The 23,937-nt window shown below is 38.3% G+C and overlaps 1 protein-coding gene across 3 annotated transcripts in view; it reads right to left on the bottom strand.

Moving 5' to 3' along the window:
• Positions 1 to 4,808: 4,808 nt before the first annotated feature.
• si:dkey-247m21.3 (5-hydroxytryptamine receptor 4) overlaps positions 4,809 to 23,937 on the bottom strand; it is a 45,857-nt gene continuing 26,728 nt past the window's right edge. The window contains exons 7-8 of one of the 3 annotated variants that reach the window (XM_051412915.1): positions 15,094 to 15,233; positions 4,809 to 6,618 (exon numbers count right to left, since the gene is read on the bottom strand). In XM_051412915.1, the coding sequence (XP_051268875.1) occupies positions 6,503 to 6,618; positions 15,094 to 15,233 (256 nt within the window). In that variant the 3' untranslated portion in view covers positions 4,809 to 6,502. Of the gene's footprint in view, positions 6,619 to 15,080; positions 15,234 to 23,937 lie in introns of all 3 variants that reach the window. The other 2 variants (XM_051412916.1, XM_051412917.1) reach the window with 2 other exon arrangements.

Here is a 23,937-nt window from a genome sequence, read left to right as displayed (position 1 = left end):
ATATGATATGATAATCTGGAGGTGGATATTAGGATAAATTGGAGGCTTCTATAGGCCAGTTGAGAACTGGTGTGATATACAGTACTGAACTTTCTGCTCACCCATGTCTGTTTTTTGTCACTCTATAACACTATAAAGAGGTTACGTCGGATCCTGCCTGTTGGTGATTTATTGACCTGAGTTTCCCTCAAAGCTATGGTAACAACCAATTCCACAATAAAACTATATGTGTATTTGTGGTATTATTGTATATTTGGACAGATACTTACAGCTGCTCCAATCAGTAGTTTCATATTATTGAGTCAAACTTTGGGTGTGACACAAGGAGTGACACCTTTCACATTACACACATCACTACATTTTCCCTCAGTTGTGTTTTATTGCCTTTCAGTTGGCTGAATGAAAAAATAAAATAAACTTGAAATTACCAGCATGTACTATAATAATCTAGATAATGTTCAGTGTTGTAGAGAGTCAGACAGGATGAACACTGCTGAACATTATGATGTAGGGTAGGGGGTAGAGAGAGAGGGGATGACATGCAGCAAAGGGCAACAGGTCGGACTAGAACAATGGCCACTGCAGAAGGACTCAGCCTTTGTACATGGGGGTGTCAGCTCTACCAGGTGAGCAATCGGGGGCCCCAGTTACGATTATTATGAATATCACACTGTAATTCCAAGAGATTCCTTTGAATTTGATTTGTATTTGATATGTTTTAAAGTACTGCATTTTCACAATTTATAGAGATATTGCACAAAGCATGGTAAAAGCTGTGAAAACTTGATAGCTGAATTTGTCAGACCTTCTCTGTACACAGATAGGACCTATCTGAGATCCAAAGTTATTTCCTGATAATCTGATGACATGCCACCAATTAACCTTCAACATTTCCTAAATGTCATGGGGTCCTACAGCACACAGCTTACAATAGTTTATTCATTATACTTATTAACTCCTTGAGTTGAGCGTAAACCACTTTCCTGTCAGGAACGTAAATGTTTGAGGAAGATTAGCCATTGACGACAGTCATGCACATGAAGGGCCTGTTGTCAAGTCTTCTTGGTTTGAAAAAGGTTAGGAATAAAAGAAGGTATCCTGTTGACTCAGCAGGACAAATCAGTGAAGTGAAAGAGCCGATGTTTCTCACCCTGAAACTCACAATGTTGAGTAATAATTATGTTGTAGTTAAAAAGTTACCAGCATGCATTTCACAGCTTGTCAGCAATGAATAGTCACTGACAGCTGCAATAAAGAAGAGATAATCTAAGTCCTTTATTCAAACACCAATAAAAAAGTTTATTTGTTTCTATACACACACACTATGTAAGCACTGATGAACGTGTGTATCATGTGCCAAGTCCTCAATGCAGAGGCCCAGGTTTGAGTCCGGCCACAGGCCCTTTACTACAAGTCTCTCTCCCTTATTTTTTTAGTCTCTCCCTCCTTTTTATTTTCATTTAAACCCTGAGTAGAACATCAGAACTAAACAACAATGCTACAATAAAAGCTAAACAATAAATGACATTTTAGGTTTTGTACTAGCAGAAAGTGTAACACAAACCTTTTTATTAGTAAAATTAAAGATGGCTCTTTTCTATTCTTCTCCCAGTAATAGATGACAGTGAGCCAACATGAACATTAATTTTATTATTATTCATACCTGTACTTTTCCTACTGTTTCTAAAGCTGAACGTCACAATTAACCTGAACTCAACAGCCAAAGCCAATTTTAGTTGCCAGTGTTGTAGCTACATCTAGTGGTAAGGAGACAAGCAGGGAGGATTTTAGAGCTGACGTCACAGCAACTGATGCTGCTTTCTTTCTCTCTGCAGTCTGATAACCATACACACTCAGTGTCAGTGCTCGGTGCTAATTACATTTCTTTTGTTTTACTACTTTATGCTACAGACTGTTTCAATACTGTAATATTCCATGTGACTTATTGTGTGCTCTTAGTTGTGTTCACTGCAGCTTTTTTTGTTCTTCATTCTAAGTTTTCTCTGGTAGGATCGTGTGTTCGTGTAAATAAATACTTTTCATCAGGTCACTGCAAGGCATTTCGCCAAGCTCAGGGTAGTCACGTCTGCGATTATCTCATCCACTGTGTGGGAGTCAGACTGGGATGGTTCCCACTGGAAGCTGTGCACAGGTCCTTAGTGGAAGTGGGAAAGTTAACCAGACGTACATTTGCAAAATCAACCAGTTAGACTTCATCATTGAAGTATTTTCTCTTTTAAATGTATAGTGTTTGTTGAAGTTTCTTTTCAAGTGGATAAAAACACCCACTACAACAGCAGTTCTCACCTACTGTCAAGTAGCGGTTTTCAACCATCTTGTCTCAGAGGGCAGTAATGAGCCAATTATGGCTTATGTTAGATTTATGCTTTATTGGAAGTATCAAACTGTATCTTTCCATTTTACACAAGAAAAAAACTCAAGGGTGAAGATTGACTGGTTGATCTGAACTTACACTGATAAAGAGCAGCTCACAGCCGCTTCTCTGAGCTTTTCTATGGGAACCATCCCGATCATGGCTAGGCTCAGAGTTACTGCTTTGATGTTGACGCTGACCTTACTTCCACATGGAAGGAGTTATAGTATTAAATCCCCTGGGAGGCTTTATTAAAAAATCAAATTTTAAATCCAAGTGCAAATAGTTTTTTCAATGGACATATCTGTTAGACAAGCAGATTAGGCTGGATTCACATAGAAACAAAAACTCACATGACTAATTTCTGGCAGCCCATAGAAGGATAAAATACTGGATCTGTGTCTCATGGGGTTAAAAATAATTTTGTGTTCCTGTGTTAACTTTAGACTAATCCTAGAGCCAAGATTCTTTTAGAAAAGCCAGGTCTGGCTCTGGTACTGCTGTGCTATGAGCCTTGAGATCTTCATGCTTTAGATAGTATGTAAGCCCAGAGAGATTGCGTTGGAGTCAGTGAGTATAGCGGCTCACAGAAATAATGAATTCCACCTCTGGAGTTTTCCTGATTGGTTAATGGCCAGCAGACTCGGGGGTCAGCGCCAGTCAACCCAGCAAATCAACTCAAAGATTGTTTTCAGCGGCAGAGGGAATGATTAAGGGGTAATCATATTTGCAGTTACCAAATAGGCTTCCTGACGAGGAGCTTTGTTTGTAATTGCCGCCTGCCACCGCCAACAACAATAAAGTCTTGTTAAAATGTGTCTCAGGCCCACACAGGATAATATTAGTCTGTGCCTAATGCGCATGTTGTTTTACTGAAGACAGGAGCACATAACAGAGCTCAAGTGATGATGTGTAAATCATCAAGAGAAGATCTGCAAAGACTAAGATATTTATCCACCTGCCCAAAATAGTGAAAACGTATTTGCTTAAAAAATCAGTTGACGAGATGTAAGTATTTACCATATTTGAGAGGTGCTGGGCAGTAGTTCTCAAAATAGAGATTGGGCCCCTCCAGGTGATCACAAAGGGAATTTTAGGGTTATAATATGACAGATAAGTAGGAAAGGACACTGTTTCTCTGTGCAAAGTTACTGACATGTATTTGTATGAAGTAATGGTTGTGTAGCTTTTTAGATGTGTAAAGTCATGATTAAACACTTATTTTTTTCTTTGTACTACTGCTACTTTGAGACAAGGCATGCCCACTGACTATCTCCAGGAGAAGGAGGGCACTGTTCACAAGGAATTCTTTGAAAGATTGTAACCATTATTGTATTTGGAAAGATGCTGCCATTTCTCAAATTAATTTTGTTGGGGCGCTTTAAATGCCATCAAAAGTTTGGTTTGATAAAACATTCTTACCACATTCTTTTGTTTGTTGTTTTGTCGTTTGTTATAGCTTGGCTTTATTTGCCAGTTCATCCACCGATGAAGGCCAGTAGAAAAGCTCTGAAAGTTCTGCAAAACAAAGTAAGTAGCAAACAACTTTTTTTTTTTGTCAAACTGCCTTTTCCAATGTCAAGAATCAGCCTTCAAGTTGAGTTAATAATTGCGGTTTTGGGTGAGTTGTCCCTTTTAAATAAAAAAGAAACCCCCAGTGTCCAGTGTCCAAAAGTCCAGTGTGTAGGATTTAATGACATCTAGTGGTGAAGTTGCAGATTGTAACCAATTGAGCAGCACTTGCATCTGTATTTGATCACCTGGGATCAAATACAGGCTGTAAAGTGTGTAGGAGGAGGAAGGTGATCTATGGCATCTGTAGATAAAAATATTCATATCATTACACACTAATGAAAACATACCTATGAATATTATATCTAATTTATACCAGTAAATACTACAATGTTATGCACTGGACTTTTAAAGCTGCTCTAATTAATAATTTTACATCAGCAATGGATGAAGTGACAATGTGTTATCACCGGATTCTGTAGTTCCCCTCAGCTCTTTGGATTGTTGTAGCATCATTGTCATGGCCAGCAGCTTCACTTCTCAACACTCATCAGTAGAAACGATGATAAACCCACTGTAAATGAGCTTCCTAGCACAAAACGACAGACAATGTTAAAGAATAGCAGGTGAACATAATGGAGCATTTAGCAGCTAAAGAGCCAGATATTTCTCTCAGGAGTTTTTGGAGACCAAAAGAGATCTGAAATGAGAGTGAATACTAGACTTACATTCACCAGGTGTCAGAAACAGAGGTAAAGATATGTAAATGTACAGAATATGTTACATAATACATAAATTCATGCGATTTTAATGAGCCACTCCACTGAGTCTGAACTATGCCACTGATGTCAGGATGTGCCAAAATATCTTGTGGAGATTTGCATGGTTCCAAAGACTTCCAAAGCCACCAATTTACACCAAATCAATGCCAAATTCTCTGTTTATTTACCATCTCCATCACACACAAAAAAGATGAAATACAGGGCACAGTGGACTATTAAAAGTTGTCACATTGTAACAAGACATTCATTTAGCTTGTCTGAAGCTGGACTTTGAGGTTGTGCATTGACAATAAAAAGGAAAGATGGTGAGTTAACTGTTTTTTTTCTGAGGCAGAGATGCAGACAGGATCTGAAATTAAAATGCAGATATCAGTGATGACTGTAGGCGGCTGAGTTGGTTTAACACCTTAGTGTGTCAATCTTCTAAATGTGATAGTCAGAGAGAGTGAGACAGACAGACTTCAGCTATGTAAACTAAGCATCAAACATTAGATGACAGATATACCTGTGTTATAGAGGCCAACTGCAGCGCTATACCAATTTTAGCTGAATCTAGCTGCTTTTTAGCTGCTTTGGATGCTTTTACTCATTATTTTCTTTCTTCCAAGCCCTGGCTCTGACAGCACCCATGCAGGAAGTTGTCCAGGGCAAATACTCCTTTTTATTTTAATTTATTTAACACTGCGAAATGAGCATGTCCTAAAATGCAGATTATGTGTGATGGTTTACTTCTGCACCTTGAAAGGATTATGTCACAATAACATCGACTGGATGATGTAGAAAAAAATTGAATTCAGTGATAACTTACTTAAGTTAAGTAAGTTACTATAACTTATCTTTGAAACATGTCTTACTAATTTACAAAAACGTAAAGAGTCAATTCCTACATATGTCATTGTCACTTCTTACAGGATGACAATAATGTCCATAATGTAAAGTTTCTACCTTGCTGCAGTGATGTAGCCCTGAAATACAAAGCCAGCACAACATCATTGTTGGGTCTGGTCAGAGATGTAACAGATGTGAAACAGCCAGAAGTAACTGCAACAATATTTTATGTGCCTTGACAGGTTTAGGCAAGTGTTTTCATCACAGAGGTGAATGATAGAAGAGTTCTGTGACTGTGAAGGAATTCATTTCTAATTTCACATCCTCAGCCTTTGGTGTTTCAAAACTGAATATGAATTGAAGGATGGGGATAAAAACCTCCTCTTTTGACATTACATCCAGCAGTTTCAGAATGCCGTTGTGCGGGTAAAAGGCAAGAATACAAACTACTGTACAATAAACTCAACTTTAATCCTGTTTAACTTGTTTCTCTTTCACAACATGGCACCAAAAGATGCCAGTTTTTTATGATGTCATCATATTGGTTAAAAAGGAAAAGGCCTGTTGCTTCTTCCATCACGTTAGCCAGACTTTGGCTTGTAGTCTGCTGAAGTTTTCTGAGATCTGTGGCGCTGTCCCACTGACTTGATCTTCACATCCTGTGATCCAGGTGTCCAAACAGTTCTTTGGGTTTCAGAATGAGAAGAGACAGAGACTAAAAACATATTACCAGTCTGTTTCAGTCCATGGACACAAGTACTCTGCAACCAATACTTTAATTCTGCACAAAGAGGCTTTTTTTGTTTTTGCTCAATTAGAGTCTGATGCCCAGCAACAGCGCCTCTAACCTTTAGATTACCCTGTAAAAAAGTCCATGATGATGCTGGATGATAAAGTGAATATCCAGGTAAGACAACATCCTAATAAATAGGTCAGTTCAAAACAGGCGTCAAAAAGTTGTCCTCTCTAAACCAACTAAAGGGTCCTCCCACATCAGCTGATGATGTCACAGCTCTGTCAAGTCAGCCTCATAGTGGTCCAAGAGAGTCCTGGGACTCCTGCTCGTTGGCCAGTATTGTCTGTCCATTGTCGCTGTAGCTCCGGTTTGGCAGAAAGGACAATCTGAAAAAAGAAACAGAGACTTTTTAAAGTTAACTTTAATAAAGCCTTCTAATCAGAAATAATAATTAGAATAAACTTCTAATCTTTAAGATTTCAAGTCAAACCCTATTTTTTATTTTTTTATAGGAGTTTTCCCTCTGCAGGAGCTCTTCAATGTATTTGCACTTAAATTATCTCTCTATATAGTAGCTTTCGGTGTTAGTGACGGAGTCCGCCATTTCCATATCAGCCTCACTGTTTACATTTGACTCCCCTACAACTGTATCAGAGCTGCATTAAAGTTGCTGCTAATGTAAACTGAACATTTTTCATTGTCACCAACTCACACAGGGTGGCTTTTATTGTGAAGCAGCCAAAGGAAATGCAAATAAGTCATGCATCTACAAAATAACGTTTTGGGCATTTTTCAACAGCAGATGAGTTTTAAATATTGTGACAGAACAAGAAGAAGCCACCACAGTTGTTATCTAACAGCTGTTAGATAAAAAGCTGCAGGCGACAGGCTTCACACCTGCAACTTCTAATCCAGATAAACAACTTTCGTTACCATACCCTGCATTAATTCAGGCCCTGGGTGTTTTATCTCACAGTGCAACTAAACAGGATGTCACAACAATAACTGACTTTAAACTGTATCTGATGTCAGGACATCCATTAACTGCTTCAAACTCACTCAAGGTTTGCCTCAAGCATTCAAATAAACAAAGGTAAACGGTATTGTAAGAAAAGGTTGGGAGGGCAGGTTAAGGTCAAGGCAGACAAAATATATGATAGCTCTGCTGGCAGAAAAAGTTTCTGTGGCAGAGTCAGTGGGAATTGGAGAGGAAGCAGGCATGGGAAATGAATAAGGAGCCACTGGGAACCACTGTCAACATTCTTCCCAAAGTCGGCAGCAAAGTCCTCAGTGAAGAGGGAGGAAGAGGAGGGAGACAAGAAAAAAGAGAATATTTGCAAAAGGACATTTTAGCATTTGTTTTTGCAGCAATAGTTTATTTAGTAAGTACAAATTTAAAATAAAAAATAAAATACTTAACATAGCAAAAAAGAAAATATTTAGTGATTGATTATGTACTGTATGTTTTTAGTGGTCTGTTAATAACCAACTAAGACTGAGCTCAGGAAAACAGCAGCAATATCTATCTGTTTATAACCCTAATGGATGTTTGAACACGATGTTCTGGTACTTTTACAGCCATGACAGTAAGTAATTAGTTTAGTGTTTCCAAGAACTGCAAATACACAGGTACTACATATAGTGACAAACAAATGTAATACTTATCTACCAAACTGTATCTTATCTTGTATAATCTTGTATGTATGATTTCTGTAGCACTTTGAGATTCTTTTATGTAAAGTGCTTTACAAATAAAATGTATTATTATTATTATCTTGTCTTTGTCCTGTTGAAACTAAATTTAGACATATCAGGCTAATACTGGCCTTTTACCAGAAGTAAGATATTGGCTGTTTGTCCGCCGTTTGTACAGTATATACTTATAGTAGTATTATAGTATACTATAGAATACTACTTAAAGAGCATCCTGAAACCAGCTGAAAATCTTGTTTTTCTGACCTCCGGTGGCTGAAGTTCTCACCTTTCTCACATTTTCACAACAAAAAATGAATTTCATCAGATAATTATCAATAGTCACATAAAAAATTCAACATATAATTAACTTTAATTTAATTAAGAATAAATTGCCATTTTGTGCAAATCTACCACTGGTTATTAATTATCTGTGTACTTTTCTGCCCTCTGGAGGCGAAATAGGAGCTACACCTTTTTCTTTTTGTTGCCTCTAAAGCTGAATCCGATGTTGTCTTAATTTTGCAATTTTGCTGTCCAATAAAAAACCATGCATCTCCAAAAATTTTAATTTTAAGTATTAAGTGTTCCTTTATGGGTTGAGAAAATGCTCCTGCTTAAGCTAAGTGACATTTCTAAAAACCCTATGGACTGTATTAAAAAATACTGTACTCACAAATCTGAAAACGGGCTGCTTTTCTTAACTCATGACAAGATGACATGTTTTCACTTCACAGATGAGCCAGTGAGTCAATTAGTACCAGTGTGACAAGAGTGATTTTGGGGAATGTGCACTGAAGGTTAACCCCCCATCCAAAAAAACACTGCAACACATTCTTTACGTTGAGCACACCACTGCGGGAATGGAGAATAATGTGTCTTTCCACCAGTGTGTCATTGGTTTAACTGTAAATTGAACTTTGTTCAATCCCAGTACTAATAGAAACCCTAATCTAGCTTGAAGTGGCAAAAAGTCCTTCACTGTGGAGTAATTCAGTAATCTGTCCCTCTGCTTGACGACTGTAGGACCTACAAAACATACACATCACACACACACACACACACACACACACACACACACACACACACACACACACACACACACACACACACACCTAAACGGAAGTCCGGGTGGATTCCTTCTGATAAGTCCCTGTGATTAGCTGTTATCACACCATTTACTATAATGGCCACACACACACACACACACACACACACACACACACACACACACACACACACACACACACACACACACACACAGTCCCATGTGGAGGCATGTCCAGGGTGAGGAGGCGATGGGAGAAATATAAACAGAAATGTTCTCTAACTTCTGCTCCACTGTTTTGTGTGTTTTCTGTACAGAGAGTCTGTTTACTGTCCAAACACAGCTCTGTCTGTCTGTCTGACTGTCTGTCACAGTCGTGGATGAGCACAGCCTCCAGGGGAGGGATCATTATTGGACAACACCACCCTGAAATACTGAGGAGGAAATTCAGGGAAACAGGCATCCGGATTACAAATAAACATGGAATGTCAGTCAGCCACATAAATTCAACCCTACAAATTACATTTACACGAAAACTAATTTAAACTGGCAAATGTGTTTTGGAGGAAATGTAATTGCTGCAACATTTTGTTCCAGTGCACTGTGGCAAGTGTGGGACATTCTTACACCGGGAGAAAAGTCACAAGGAGGAGTTGGGGTGGATGGTTGGGTGTAAAAACAGGATGTATGCAGGTTGCACCAGCTTACATTTTTGACTTTTTAAGACCATTATGAATGCAATATAAGACCTATATATGTCCATCCTGGCGAATAGTAAGACCGATATGAAGGAAAATCAGTAGTGGTTCCATGTCGGCTTTGAGATTTCAACATTTTAAGACCTAAAATTCAAATGATTGGATTTTAGACTTTTTAAGACACCCAGAAACACACCCAAAAGCACAAGATTATGACATCAGAGACCCTGGTTAGCGTCCTGTTCCCATGTGTGGTTTAGAATATGATACTACAACTCTTGGTTAAGGCCAGAAAAAATTGGGAAAGACATGAAAGACGCTGTATTTGGGTTCAATAAGAACGTTTTATGCCGGTCTTGAAAAACAAAGTTATCCTGTGTAATGCTACATTTCCTACAAATCATACAGTATTAGGCACACACCACTGTAGAGAGTTAATTTAGCTGAATGTAACAAACTGTGTGACTCTAAGAAGAAGCAGTGTTTTGTTTGTGATCAATTGTTGCAATCAGTGTGTTCAGAGCGCATTATCTGTGCATACCTGAATAATGCATTCATATTTGTTTACACACTCTGCATAAACACACTTTAAGTTGAGTGACTGTAGTTTGAAAGATGATATTGGCAGCTTCTCTTTGGAGCCACGAGTAGCACAAACAAACCTCTGCCAGCCACAGCTGTCCGTACTGCTTTGAGGAAGATTAGACATTTATTGAGTTTATTTTAATTGAATTGTACATGCAATTTCTTTGAAGGGATGAAGATCAAAACCACATTAATTTAATCATGAACAAATTCATGCTTACATTTAGCATCATTAAATTAATGCTCTCCTCAACATCTGGGGGCGTTTTGGATTCAGTTTCATCCTGCAGCTTAAGATTCACACATACAGTCTGACCAAAACACTAATATACCTCTGATAGAGAGAAGATGTTAATGTTTCTTATCACCGAATTCACATTCAGTTGAGATACAGGTCACTTCACTGCACTTACATATATGGTATTGTTCACAAGCAAAACATGAACATGTTATCCTTAAATCTTTTCCATAAGGCTGAACAGATGTTTTGACTACACATATCAGACGATATATGACACTTAAACACATACACATGAAATATATTAGTCCAATGCACAGCACATATCTTCCCTCAGACGTTCAGTGAAGCAGCTTTTTTACTACAAGCAGTGTAGCTTAAATTTGGCGAGTCTGTTAAAAGAAAACAGCTATCCCACCCCCCAATAACAGAGCATTAAAAAAGGAGGGTTTCCCACAGGTTAAATCAAATCTTATAACATCAGCTTGATGAAGAAACCGCAGGGCTAATGCTTTGTCCAGAGACAGTTTAGTGGTTAACTCCCACCAGAGCTTTCCCTCCCTGTGTCTCCTCTAATCTATCTTGATTTTTGCTTTTTCGCTGTCCAACTGTAAGGGGAAAAAAAAGAAAACAAAAAAAGAAAAACAGGAAAAGGTGAGTGTGTCAGCTGTCAATTATGATTAAAAAAAAATGTGCAGAAAACAGCAGAGCCTCCTACATGGTTAGGAGGAGAGAAATGAGAAACAACGACAGGATTTTACTGATTTCTCTCATGGGAATCTTGAAATATGTTCCTGTGTCTATTGTGATTCTATAAGCAGCAACTGAACCTGAGCTGAACTGCAGGGGCGATGACAGCATAGCTGATGTACAGTGAAAGTTTAAAGTCTGTTTGTGTAAGATTTTCATGACACGAAACCCCATTTTTAACTGTATGTATGGTCCATGTTTTTTTCCCCATACCCTCTTTATATAGTCGTTTTCAGCATGGCTGAATTCAAATTGGACAAGGATTCAAATTGCAACGAAACATGGTTATGAGACAGTCGGCCAAATGGTTTTTACCACGTTCAATAATGGTCAAATCAGACTTTCTCTTACATACTAGGAAATATTTATCATATTATTGCTATGAAAAAGGCAAATGTCTTTACCTTTGTTTTTGATTGACAATTTATTTGGTTGTGAAATGATGGCGATCAGATAGCCGCACTGTGACGTCCACTACACGACAAGGACTATAGGCTCATACTCAACGCACATTTTTTAGATAGAAATAACACGCTTATGCCATTTATAAGCGTGTGAATTATATTCCTGTCTCACTGTTTTAAGCCTGTGGTGTTTGTAAGAGCCAAAAATCTCTATCCAAGCTATCTTTGAGCGTGTATGGGAGAGATTTGCCTTCAGGGCTTTCTAGTTCACACAGGGAAGAGGTCATGGCAGATGAAGGGGTCGAGGAAAGGTTTTTCACCCAAGAGACTGCGGTTGTGTTCTATGTGAACTCAACGCTTATTTTTTTTAGACTTCATGGTAACAACATATTTCAACGTTGCTAGGAAGGACATCCAGCTGATGGTCAGGTCACGTCCCGGACATCGGCACAACTTTATTTTTGGGACTATTTATTAACCATAATGCGATGTCTTTGTTAGGACTTTCAAACTACATTCAATGTCTCAATATTTGCTGGGACTCTCACTGATATCTGCCTCACTCTTCCACAAATCCAGTCAGATTACAAGTTACAGATAATGCACAAAGCACAGTGAGCTGTAGTTTTGCTGCACACCTTTAACTCCTCAGCAAGGTAACAAAGTTTACTGTCTGCTGTGTTCGGCATTAAAACAGACCACCAGAGCTTGCCCTTCTGTGTCTCCTTTAATCTGTCTTGATTTTTGCTTTTTCAGCTGAAAGAAAAAAGGTGAGGGGGATTTCTCTTCCAATACATGAGCACTTTGGTAATTGTACATCATTTTGTTTAGTTTGAGGGCAGTGAATTGTTTTGTGAGGCTGTGTCAGCTGTCAATTATGATAAAAATAAAAACGTGCAGCGTAGCCTCCAGTGTGGTCAGAGGGAAGGAGAGTAATGAGAAATGACTTGTGGTATTGTACTGATTTCTCTCATGGGAATCTTTAAATTTGTCTCCGTTTATTCAGATTCTATAAGCAGCAACTGAACCTGAACTGTACACTGAAAGTTTAAACTGTTTGTGTAAGATTTTCATGGCATGAAACCCTATTTTTAACCCCCATTATTTTTGGTCTATGTTTTTTTTTTTTCTTCAGTACCTCTTTATACAGTGGTTCCCAATGTGGCTGAGTGGAGGGGTCTGCCATTCCCGTGCTGAATTAAAACTGCCTTCACTCACAAGTGAGATTCATGGGAAGTTATGCAATGTGATCTTACCTTACACTCACTGACATCAGCCTCACTCTTTACTGTTCACTCTCCCACATTGCATTACAAATTACTGCTAATGCTAATCCAACATTTCCTACTGCGGCTTCACATTAAAAGTATTCTGTTGTGAAACAGCCACAATAAATGAATACATTTTTTATCTGTCACCACAGTCAGTGTAGACCACAGTCGTTTATTAAAAATGTTTACAAAAGAGGCATGATCATTTTGGTCACAGTGGATCATTTTAAAATATTGCAGGCAGGGAGTAATGCAACAAGAAGGAGCTGCTAATAAAAACACAGTGAGCTGTAGTTCTGCTGCACACCTATAACTCCTCAGCAACAAACAAAACAAAAGTCTGCTGTTGTCTGGAAAATTACTCCCGCCCTGAACAGCATGAAATCAGATCTCAGTTGCCTATTATTATTGACTGACTTCCTTATTAAAACGATGTGAGTTAGTTTGCTTGGCTGTGCTGTAAAAACAGATAGACCAGCTGCTCTGCTCTTGTACTTTTGACAAAGTAGCTGCTCAAGGACTGTTTTCTGTTGCATTAATTCTCGTTTGCTGTTACCATTGTGACCACAGGTGTCGCAAAATCAACTGGGACTGAAATCTTAAAGCTTACAACTTTAAAACCAGCAAATGTGCATATATTATATCATACATATTTATATGTATAATATACATATAGTCCATATAGTACTATATATAGTACATTTGTTCAAATAAGACATCAGAAAAGCTTTTTAGTCCTGTGCTTTAACCAAAAAAATTGAAGTAAGCCATTAAAATGGACTGTACTTTCAATGCCACCCTATAACTTATAAAGCCTTAATTTACTATAATTTCTTCAATCCACAAACTTGAGATCTTTAATTGGAAACATAATTTCCCTGAGAAGGAGCTCTTAGAAAAAAAGGCCAGTTAAAAACAGCCCAGTGTAGGTCATGTATTGAACTTGATGTTCATAACAGCATAACTGCATCTGGCGCCTGTATGCTGCCAGATTTGCTGTTATCTGCCAGTTAGTTTGATCTGTGGCTGAATTCCAGTCTGACAAATTGAAACATTAGATCAAAACACAAATCAAAAGGCGACACGCTCAGGAAAAGATCGTGAGAAAGGAGGACTCCTTTCTTGTTCTTTCGGGGAAAGGGAATTTTAACTGACTCAGGAATTTCAGATGAGGTTTTTGAAACAATATTTATTGTTTTATTTTTTGTTTATGCAGTCGTTTGTGTATGTTGGCTGTTTCCGCCGCTCCTGGCTGTGTGGTGTCAACAGTTTCTACTGCTCCCGGCTGTTGATTGTTTTCTGATGGGCTGCTCTGTCTACAATATGTGGATATTTGACAACAAAAAAAGGCTTTGCATTCGTTTCAATGAAAATACATCGAAAAAAATTTATTTTCATTTTTATGTGAATTCAGTAAAGAATGCTTCCCTCCTCTCCCAAGGCCTCATGAAATCCTGACCCTAAAATGCCACTGTATGACCATTAGACAATGCAATCATGACTGATCCATATATTTGTAATTGCAATGATGCATCATTCAGTAGCTGTCCTTGTTTAGGATGCATGCATTCATGCATCAATTTAATTTATATAACATCAATCCATAACAGAAGTTATCTTATCTAAAATATCTAATCAATCTTTGCTGACTGAGTGCTTGCATTATTCTTGTGAGAGTAAATATGTCAGCTATAATCCTGACAAAGTCACGCTCCACGCACCCTTGCATGTTTCCTATTTCCTAAATTCCCTGTTTCCTTCTTGCTGTCCCGTACAACAAGTACCTTGTGTGAAAACATCCTCTGAACTGTAACATGACCTTAAGAGAGATCGCCGCTAGATAGACAAGAGGTTTGTGTTCCTTTAATTTTGTGTTAATATCTTTCGGGGACATAAAATAATCAAATTTCACTGTTATCTCCCTGCTTTGGGAGCTGAAACAGTGAGGAGGGAGCGCTGATGGGGAAGGAAGATAAGGTGTGTTTTCCCACAGGAACACCGAGGAGCAGGGCGGCGGGACACAGTGGTGGCGTTAGCCTCACTCGACCAATTGGGCAGATATCACTGGAGCAGCTAGTTATGCTCTTTCTAAGCAAACTACTGATTTCCACCTATGAGATCATACTGCACATTAAGTACAAACCATGTGTACTTAACATTACCATGACCATTTACCACAGAGGTGGCCGTGGCTCAGTAGGTAGAGCGGTTGGTGGTTCGATTCCCTGGCTCTCCTTGTCCATGTGTCGAAGTGTCCTTGAGCAAGACATTGAATCCCAAGGTGTTCCCCGGGCGCCCATGGCTGCCCACTGCTCCTAGTGTATAGGAGGGGTTAAATGCAGAGGACAAATGTTGTTTCAATGTATGTAAATGCTGAGAAATGACAATCAAGACTAAAAGGCTGAAAGGCTGTAGCCCTGACTCTTCTTCTTCAAAGAAAAAAGGCCTATTGAATGTATGTCAGAACACACAGTCACAGAAAAAATTACAAATGTCGAAATAGATGCTATACTTTTATTTAGTAAAATAAATAATCAAGACTTTTACTTTGACACACACTTGAACAAATGTGTCCATGCACACACACACACACACACACACACACACACACACACACACACACACACACACACACACACACACACACACACACACACACACACACACATCAATAGAACGACAAGTACAGACTGAAGCTTGGACAGCTCCAGCACTCGAGGGAAATTCATTGGCTAATTGGCAGTGTGAATTTATTCTCATACCCTGAAATCTGGGCCAGTAAGGCTTCAGTGTTTCCAGTACAACAAATATGTTGGACAGATCAACTGGGAGTCGAGGGATGCAACTTGAGAACCGAAATCCAAGTATGCTGGGATCTAGTTTCAGGAGTCCAGAGCACCTGAACTGACCTGAATTGTGTTGATGCACACCTACTTAAACACAGAAACAGGAAGTGCGACCACTTGGCTATGATATATGAGTTCTTCCTGTGGTAAACAAAGAGACCATCGATCAATATGTGACAGGGTGACCAGGTATTACCCTACGATTTATTATACTAGATTTGTTTTTGTTTTGACATGGTAGATTGCAGATATAACAAAGGACACATGGCCATTTTAATAATAGATTAGAGCTTTTATGAGAACCAGATTTTTACTTCTACTGCTTTCTACACACTTGCTACAAACACTGTCCTCCATAAAAATGTTTTGCTCATTATTGTAAATGCATAAAATATCAAATGTTTCTTTCCAAAACCTCAAGTCATTCCAAACTGAAGATTTCACGTCTTTCTTCCTGAGACCAAACCGAATGAAAACATTGAGAGGCACAGCAGCATCTGTCAAAAACTACAGATAAACTAAACATTCAAACAGTACACAAACGTACATGAACAATGATAAATGAAGATAAAGGTTTCATCATTATGTGGATAGTTGATCACTTTAGTTTCATTATATGTGAACCTTTCAGGCCAAAATATCAATTAAACTGAGGATAGAAAGTGATAGATTTACACGAGGGCCCTGAGCCAAATTCCTTCCTGCTCTAACATTAAAACATGTTCTGAGAAACCTGAGACGTTCAACCGAAGTGTCTTAACACAAGGTTGTATAATGACATCAAAGTTTATAGTTCCTTCATGCTACACACACAGAAAAAGATAATCAAACTTTTAGAATAGCATAAAAGATCAATAAATAGAATAAAAATAAAATAAACTAATCTATAAAGTTATTTATCTACATATATACATACACATATACACACAGTCTAAGCTCCAGGGTCCTAAACACTACAATGAGATGGCCCTAGACTGCCTTCGAAATTAAAGTTGTAGCACATATGCGCCTTTGAAAACAAACTTTGACACTGACCGACTGAACCACAAACCGCATACTCTAGCATCAAGCCACACTGGTGTCCTGCAGCCCCCTTTTGAGTGTGATCTGGGTTTCTAGGACAGAAAATCCTCTGCGTTTCGACCTCAGTAATTTTGTGTTAGAAATGCACGTATGAGTAGCTCGTCTTTCAGTTACTGTCAGTTATGAAAACACTAATTAGAATCCGATAAAATGAGAATAAGAATAAGAGAACATTATAATACAATTTGTTTAAATCCTGCTTCATAAGGTGATGATGAGTTATATTTTTTAATGTGGTTCTGCATATCTTATATGTCAATATTGAAATTCTTATTACGGATGTGATATTAATTTTGCCCACAGCACTCTGCTTCAGTGCTGACTCCCATCATATAGCAAGCACCGGCTTTGAGAAAACAAGGAAAATCCCCTCCTTCCTCCAAACAGAGCTTGTTTTGTTAAAGATGAATGAAAATGATTTCATCTAACTGACTTTTGGTCTGATCTGCCTCCATCCCATTGAAGTTGAACCAACTCACTTCCTGTTCAGAGATGGACGACCTGATAGTGAGTTGCTGCCTTTATTTTAGACACTGTACCGCTGTGTACTGGCATCTGTGTGTCTGTGTGTGGGTTCATCCAAATGAAAGATGATCTCATATGTCTCTTCTTTGCATTTTTTAATATTACATCCTTTTGTTGGATTAAATCTTGTCCAATCATTAAACCTAACTATATCTTGTGACCCATGAAAATGGTGCAGTGAATAAATACATCAGTATTTCTCAACCCATTCTGGCTCTGTCTATTTTCCAGAGTTTACCATTAATGGTTAGACTGATTTTCAACTAAAGAATACATTGGATTTGTAAAGAGTTCAGACTTGCTTGATTGATCTCACTGAACATCATGCAGACATAATTTGTTTGTTAGGACTATTGGCACATTCACGGATCCTCAGATCTAGCTAAATCTGATTGCATTAAGCTACTGATCTCGCAGGCCTTTAATGTGAAACCAAGAATTTAATCTGATGAGGTCTTCTAAAATGTCTTCTAAAACTAGTTTAGTCAGGAACTACTTTTGAACCCATCATGTTCTCATGCAACAACAATGTATTAGCGATCCTCTATAAGCAGTATGTGAACATTTTATAAATTATGTATAACAATCCAGAATATAGTTGTAAGCAAATATAAGTGCTTATTAATGCATTAGTCAACAAGTATAACTTCTCGTGTGGGCAACCATAAGTGGAGGGTGCTGTACAAACAGATCCATGACAATATAGTAAAACACAGTTGTAATATAAACTATGTCTTCATAGAAGTTATGTTATACTATATATACTGCTGACAAATACTGTCCATTAATAAACACTAAACATATCCTTAAAGCTGCTTACAACTACATTATACTGGTTTATAAACCATTTATTAAATGTCTATATTATGCTTATAAATGCTATATATGTCACATTGCATTGCATTATGAGACGAGATGAACAGGGTGGTTAGCAAGTTATGGTTCAAATTCAACTGAAGCTGATGCGTTTTAATGACACAATCTCATAAACTGTCTACAAGCCTAATCAGTCGCCTCCACTTGCAGTTAGGAAGTTGTATTACAGTTACAGCCTCATGTTAACTACATAATAGCGATCCCAATAAGTTCCATGACTTTAAATTTGAGGAGAAGAGAGACAGATGGTGTCCAATCAGACTTCAGATCAGGTAACTGGTATTGGCAGAGAATAAGTTGTATCAGTCTCTGCTTACTGGATCATGTGGGAATAACTTGCTATAAATGTACCGAAATGTTTTATTGTCCCATTTCCTGTCTATGTTCATGTAATAGTCATATGAACAGACACAATCTAAAATCCTTTAAAAAAATAGTCCACAATTTACAATTAATGGGCAAAAACTTAGAAGAACACCTGTATGGTCTTTTTTTGAAGGTTTAAATGTATGTGTGTGTGTGTGTGTGTATGCGTGTGATACCATTGTGTGTTTACCAAGAAGCTTCTACCGGCAGAGATTCAGTCAGTCTTTCCCATTGATTCAGAAATCGAATCGCTATATCAATCTATACCCAAGAGTGACGGTTGTTTTGATTTAATAAAAGTCAATTAAAATAAAATAAAGTGATTGACACACAGCCTAGCCGGGAGTTTTATCTGGCTGCACCAGTAATGTTGGATCGAGCTCCAAGGGCTGCAGAACTACTGGCCGATCGCTACTGTGCACCTCAGACAAAAACACGCAAGTATCTTTCCGTCAATCAAACACACATAATCGCACCCACACACACAACCTCAGTCAGTCACTATAAGTTAAGCATGAATAACACAACTATCTGCATTCAATCTTTTGGCAAAAGCTGAAACGGTTAGAAGCTGTCTGCAGCCAAAATCCATCTGGATAGCAGCAGAAGAAGAATTATAGCAGATCTGACAGCTGACGAAGGCGCCTCACTTCAAGCTGCTCGTCAGTTTCCATTGTCCCGTCTTAGGATTCATTCACGCTCTATACCAATGGGTTGCCTGCCACTAATTTCTGATGGCATCCAAAATCTATCCAAGTTTCTGCAGGTCAGTGTTTCTGAAAAGTTCTTGTGATAGCAGCGGTGAGTTTGTCACATGATTATTGTTTTAGAATTTTTTGGGGAAAACTCATTTTTTGTTCTATATATTGTGTTAACCATCATCTGAAAACACCAGAATCTATTCTGGAAAAAGACAACTGATGGAATTAGCTAATTAGCAAAAGCAATTACTCAGTTTTCCTTTTTGTTTTAAACATGTGGACACTCCCCAGAGACATCTTTTATAGAATTAAAGGCCGTCAGATGTTATTCTGTCTAATCTTTTAAGTACATTACAGTGAAATCAGTCTGTGACCCATTTTGATGACTAACCCGTGAGTTAAGAAAAACTGTTGATCATTTCCTCCTACCTGCTTGCTGTTGCTAAGGAAACAAATAGTAGAAAAACACTCAAGGCAAAACAATGTTTTCCAAAAAGTCTTTGAACGTCTGGTTCATTGTGGCTTATAGCACATAGAAAATGGGAATTTTGGAGAAAGAAAGTAAATAACAAGTGCTCTTTCTCTCCTCTGTGGCAAGTGCGTGACCACAGAGTGGAGCAGCTCAGCAACCGACAACAGAGAGCTGAGGCTAAACCGAGCTGTATGAATATGTGCAATGAAATGAAAATCTTGCTGTTGCTAAAATACACCATTAACTTGACCTGAATTAATACAGTACACACACAAAAATCAATAATATCAGCAACAGGGTGAGTATAAGCTGATACTGAGGTAGTGTAATGAAGGATGTGTGACACATTCTAATCAGATTTGTGAGGAGAAGTGATTGTGTTTTGGTCTGACTACACCAAGTCCTTAATGCTTTTATCAGGCCAATGTCAGTCTGATGGTTACATTTAAACAAAGCAGCAGCTTTTATCACAATCAGTACTAAAAAGTTAACAGCAGGCCATCTAAAAAAACAAAAGAATACAGTAATTGAAGACCATTCTTGTATGATTATTTCCTACAGAGAACAGATTTCAGAACAATTTCACAACCAGCAGCTACATTCCTCAGCCATCTCCCAGGAATAATGTTTATACACAGCTATTTTAATTTTTAGGGAAAGGGTTCGCATTATTTCTGATGTGTGTGCCCAATTAAAAATGTTACACATTTTTTGTCCAAAAGCTTATTGTCGAGTTGTTGCATATAAACAGGATGGGCTGAATAGCAGTAATTTAGATCACGGTACTTTTACTGGAATTATGACCAAATTAACTCCCTTTTAATAGCAACAAGGGTTAGGGTTAACCTACAGCCAGTGAAGCTGTATTTAGGGACAGTGGTGCAAAATGCAAACATAACACTAATATTCAGAAAATGGCAAAACTGATGTTGGTGGGTATAATGTGTGCCATGTTCACCATCTTAGTTTGGTGTATTAGCATTTGCTTATTAGCACATAGTACAGCTGGGGTTGATGGGAATGTCTTTTTTTTAACTAAAGTGTTGGACAAATTGAAATTTTGACCTGATGCTAGGGCTTAAATACAAATTGAAAGATTCCCCAAAGTTGTTACAATTTATCCTGAGTGGAACACACGGTGCACACTCCCGTGCACACAGGAGAGCAACGCCAGAACAGGCACCAGAACCTGAGGCAACGTAACTGAGGCAGCGGAGGCATAGCGTGGCAGGGTGAAAGGAGACCGGACAGGATGACAGGGGAAGCAGAGAAGAAGAAAAAGAAAGAGCCGAGCTGAGCTGGAGGCCGCCAGACAAGAGTAAACCGTTGTTGGCGAGAGATTCATGAAATAAAAGGCTACAGGACAGATGACTAGGTAAGTAAGATTTGCTATGTCTATGTCTTGTGTTGTTGCACTGGCTTGGTGTTTGGCTGTTAGGAAAGTGGTCAACTCGTTAGTTTTTGAAAAGTAATGTAATCCTAACAAATGTAAGTGTACAGCTTACCATATTCACAAAAGCAGTGTATTAGTGAAACAAAAGAAACAAGCAAAATTGCAAAAGAATACCAAATCTTCCATACTGGTGCTTTACGTCTGACTAACAAATAGCTCTATTACAGTAAAATAACCTGATCAGGTTTTTAGTTACAGCAGTTTTTATGCTAGAAAGACAGTGTATCGTCCAGCTGTGACACAAAATATACCTGTGAGAAAAGTGTAAACCAAAGCCACCACACTGTCACTGTCAAGCCCTCAACCCACAAAATTACAGCGCAGAGCAGCACACAACAGGTGGAGTGTCGAGTTCCAATAGCTGCATGCACTAATAACCTCAGATGAATCTTATAACCATTTAAAAATAACTTCAAACTTAAAATTAATGTATTTATGTGTGGAAAAGTTTCATACATATATGAAAATATTCAACCCAAAGATAGCAACTATATTTCAGCCATGCTTACTTCCTGTTTTTCTTAAATCCTTTGTCTGGATGTTTTTTTTACTACTGTGCCCCCTTAGATTGAGTTTCTATCACTCTTTCTCAGAACACGTTCTCCTCTGCCATTCATCTCACTGTACATTTTACAACCCATAAAACACTTACAGCAAAGGGCTACCATTTCTCTAACACACACACACACACACACACACACACACACACACACACACACACACACACACACACACACACACACAGAGAGAGAGAGAGACACACACAGTTTATAGTTCATCAAGCAATGAGGGGCAGTAAAGTCACATTTAATGTTTGGCATGCAGGGAGAGGTGACTGAAGCTCTAACTGAGTACACAACGTTCCAAACAGCTTCTTAGAAACAATTTAAGTGATGTCAACTGAATGGGACTGAATGGAATTGAATCATAGCTTCAGTGCTCCTTTGGGGGAAATCTTCACTGCAGACAGAGTTTAAAGTAAAAACACATGATCAGAATGATGAAATCAAATGAACAAACAAATCCTAAGAATGCCTGAACCTCATCCTCAAATTTAATATCAGCTCTGCACAATGCACACGCCGACTACCAGTGTTTATGTCGGATTCAAACTGAGCCGTTATATTGTCTGTATCAGACATGAGTCCATTACTTTCCTCTCTTTTCATCAGACGGAAAAAATGTAAAGTATGTGATTCACCTGAAGCTAAAACAAAGCCAGCAGTTACAGATTGACAGACTTCTGACATTACAACACCACGGAAACTCAATTGTTCTGTCGTAAAGCTGAACATACACTGTATAATGGCATATGGGAGTCTGACACAAGTTCAAACTGTTTTTTTTTACATACGCACGCACACACACACATACAAAAAAAAACAATGACAGCAAAAATGGCAGGTATGAACATGTGATTCAAACAAACTGCAGAAATCAAATCCCAAACACAAGGGAGTATGGGTAGCAGAAGATTGAGGCTAACATGTGATTAGCATCAGGTGCTCATGGAAAGTAAAGGCCTTTGCACACCAAGTCTGTATTTGTTGTATGCGTTTTTCTCATCCGTCAACTGATTCAAATCTTTATGTCAAAGCTGAAATTCTCAGAATTGTTTGTACAGTTAGCAGGTGTGATCACACCCTTACTCATGATCACATACAGTATTTATCCACTGTGTGTTGTAGGTGACATCAACTGGAAAAGATGTAGAACAGACCAGCATTTGAGTGAGTCTGCTCACAGAACGATGGAAACTGTGATAGTGTAAGTCCTCAGAAGCCCCATCAGAGGCCTGGCAAGAGATCAGATGCAAAGTTCAATAACAAAGTTTCAATGCTCTGAAATGAAGTTTGTGTTTTTCAGCTGTATCTCTCTGACAGTCAGCTGAGGTGAAGTCTGGTTGGAGTTTTGGCTGAGGATCACTTTTTTTTGACAATTCTGTTATCAATTATTAGTAAAAATGCATGTGACACATCTTCCCTTTTCCATTCTTATTAACTACCAATGTGTTTCTTTCTTGCTTATTTCTTATTTGCTTTTCGCCAATGAATGAATGTGTGATATTTTGCATTTGTTGTGTATAAATTAAAAATTTCATTGCAATATGATCAATCAAAAGGTTAGATGGCTGAATGACCAATATGTAATTACATTGCAAAAAATACTGAATGATTACAGGCAGCAAAGGATGTAATTCTACAAATTAGCTTGAATGTTCTTCAGTGAGATGTTCCTGACAGGAACATTGAGTTGTGGGTGATTGTTCTTAGGATTAAACCCTTTTTCATCCAGTTATGTTGTTTTAAAAAAAATTTAATCAAGTAAGGGATATGAGGATAGTATTTTGTTTTCTTGTTTGGGTTTTGTTTTGTACTTGGATCACATTACTTCACTTGTATGTGAAGGAAGTTGCCTGTCAAGACCACAGAAAGTTAACACGTGAGTCTTCAGCTACTCTCAGCTCTACTGAGCATTTTAGCATCTTTTAACGCGTCACTGTTTTGCTTCACTCTCACAGCTCTTTCGGTTGCAGCATGGAACATGAATGAACGAAATGGGAGACCGACACAGTTAGAGACTAGCTGGTGAATACAGAGTGGAACATTGAGCAGCTAAAGAGCTGTCCAGAAACTGTCCTCTGGATGTGTAAATAAGCCACTGTTTGCTGACAGGTTTGTCATATCAACTTTAAAA

This window comes from Dicentrarchus labrax, unplaced genomic scaffold, assembly GCF_905237075.1.
Source record: "Dicentrarchus labrax unplaced genomic scaffold, dlabrax2021, whole genome shotgun sequence".
Lineage (NCBI taxonomy): Eukaryota > Metazoa > Chordata > Actinopteri > Moronidae > Dicentrarchus > Dicentrarchus labrax.
This window is presented reverse-complemented; position numbering and strand designations above follow the sequence as displayed.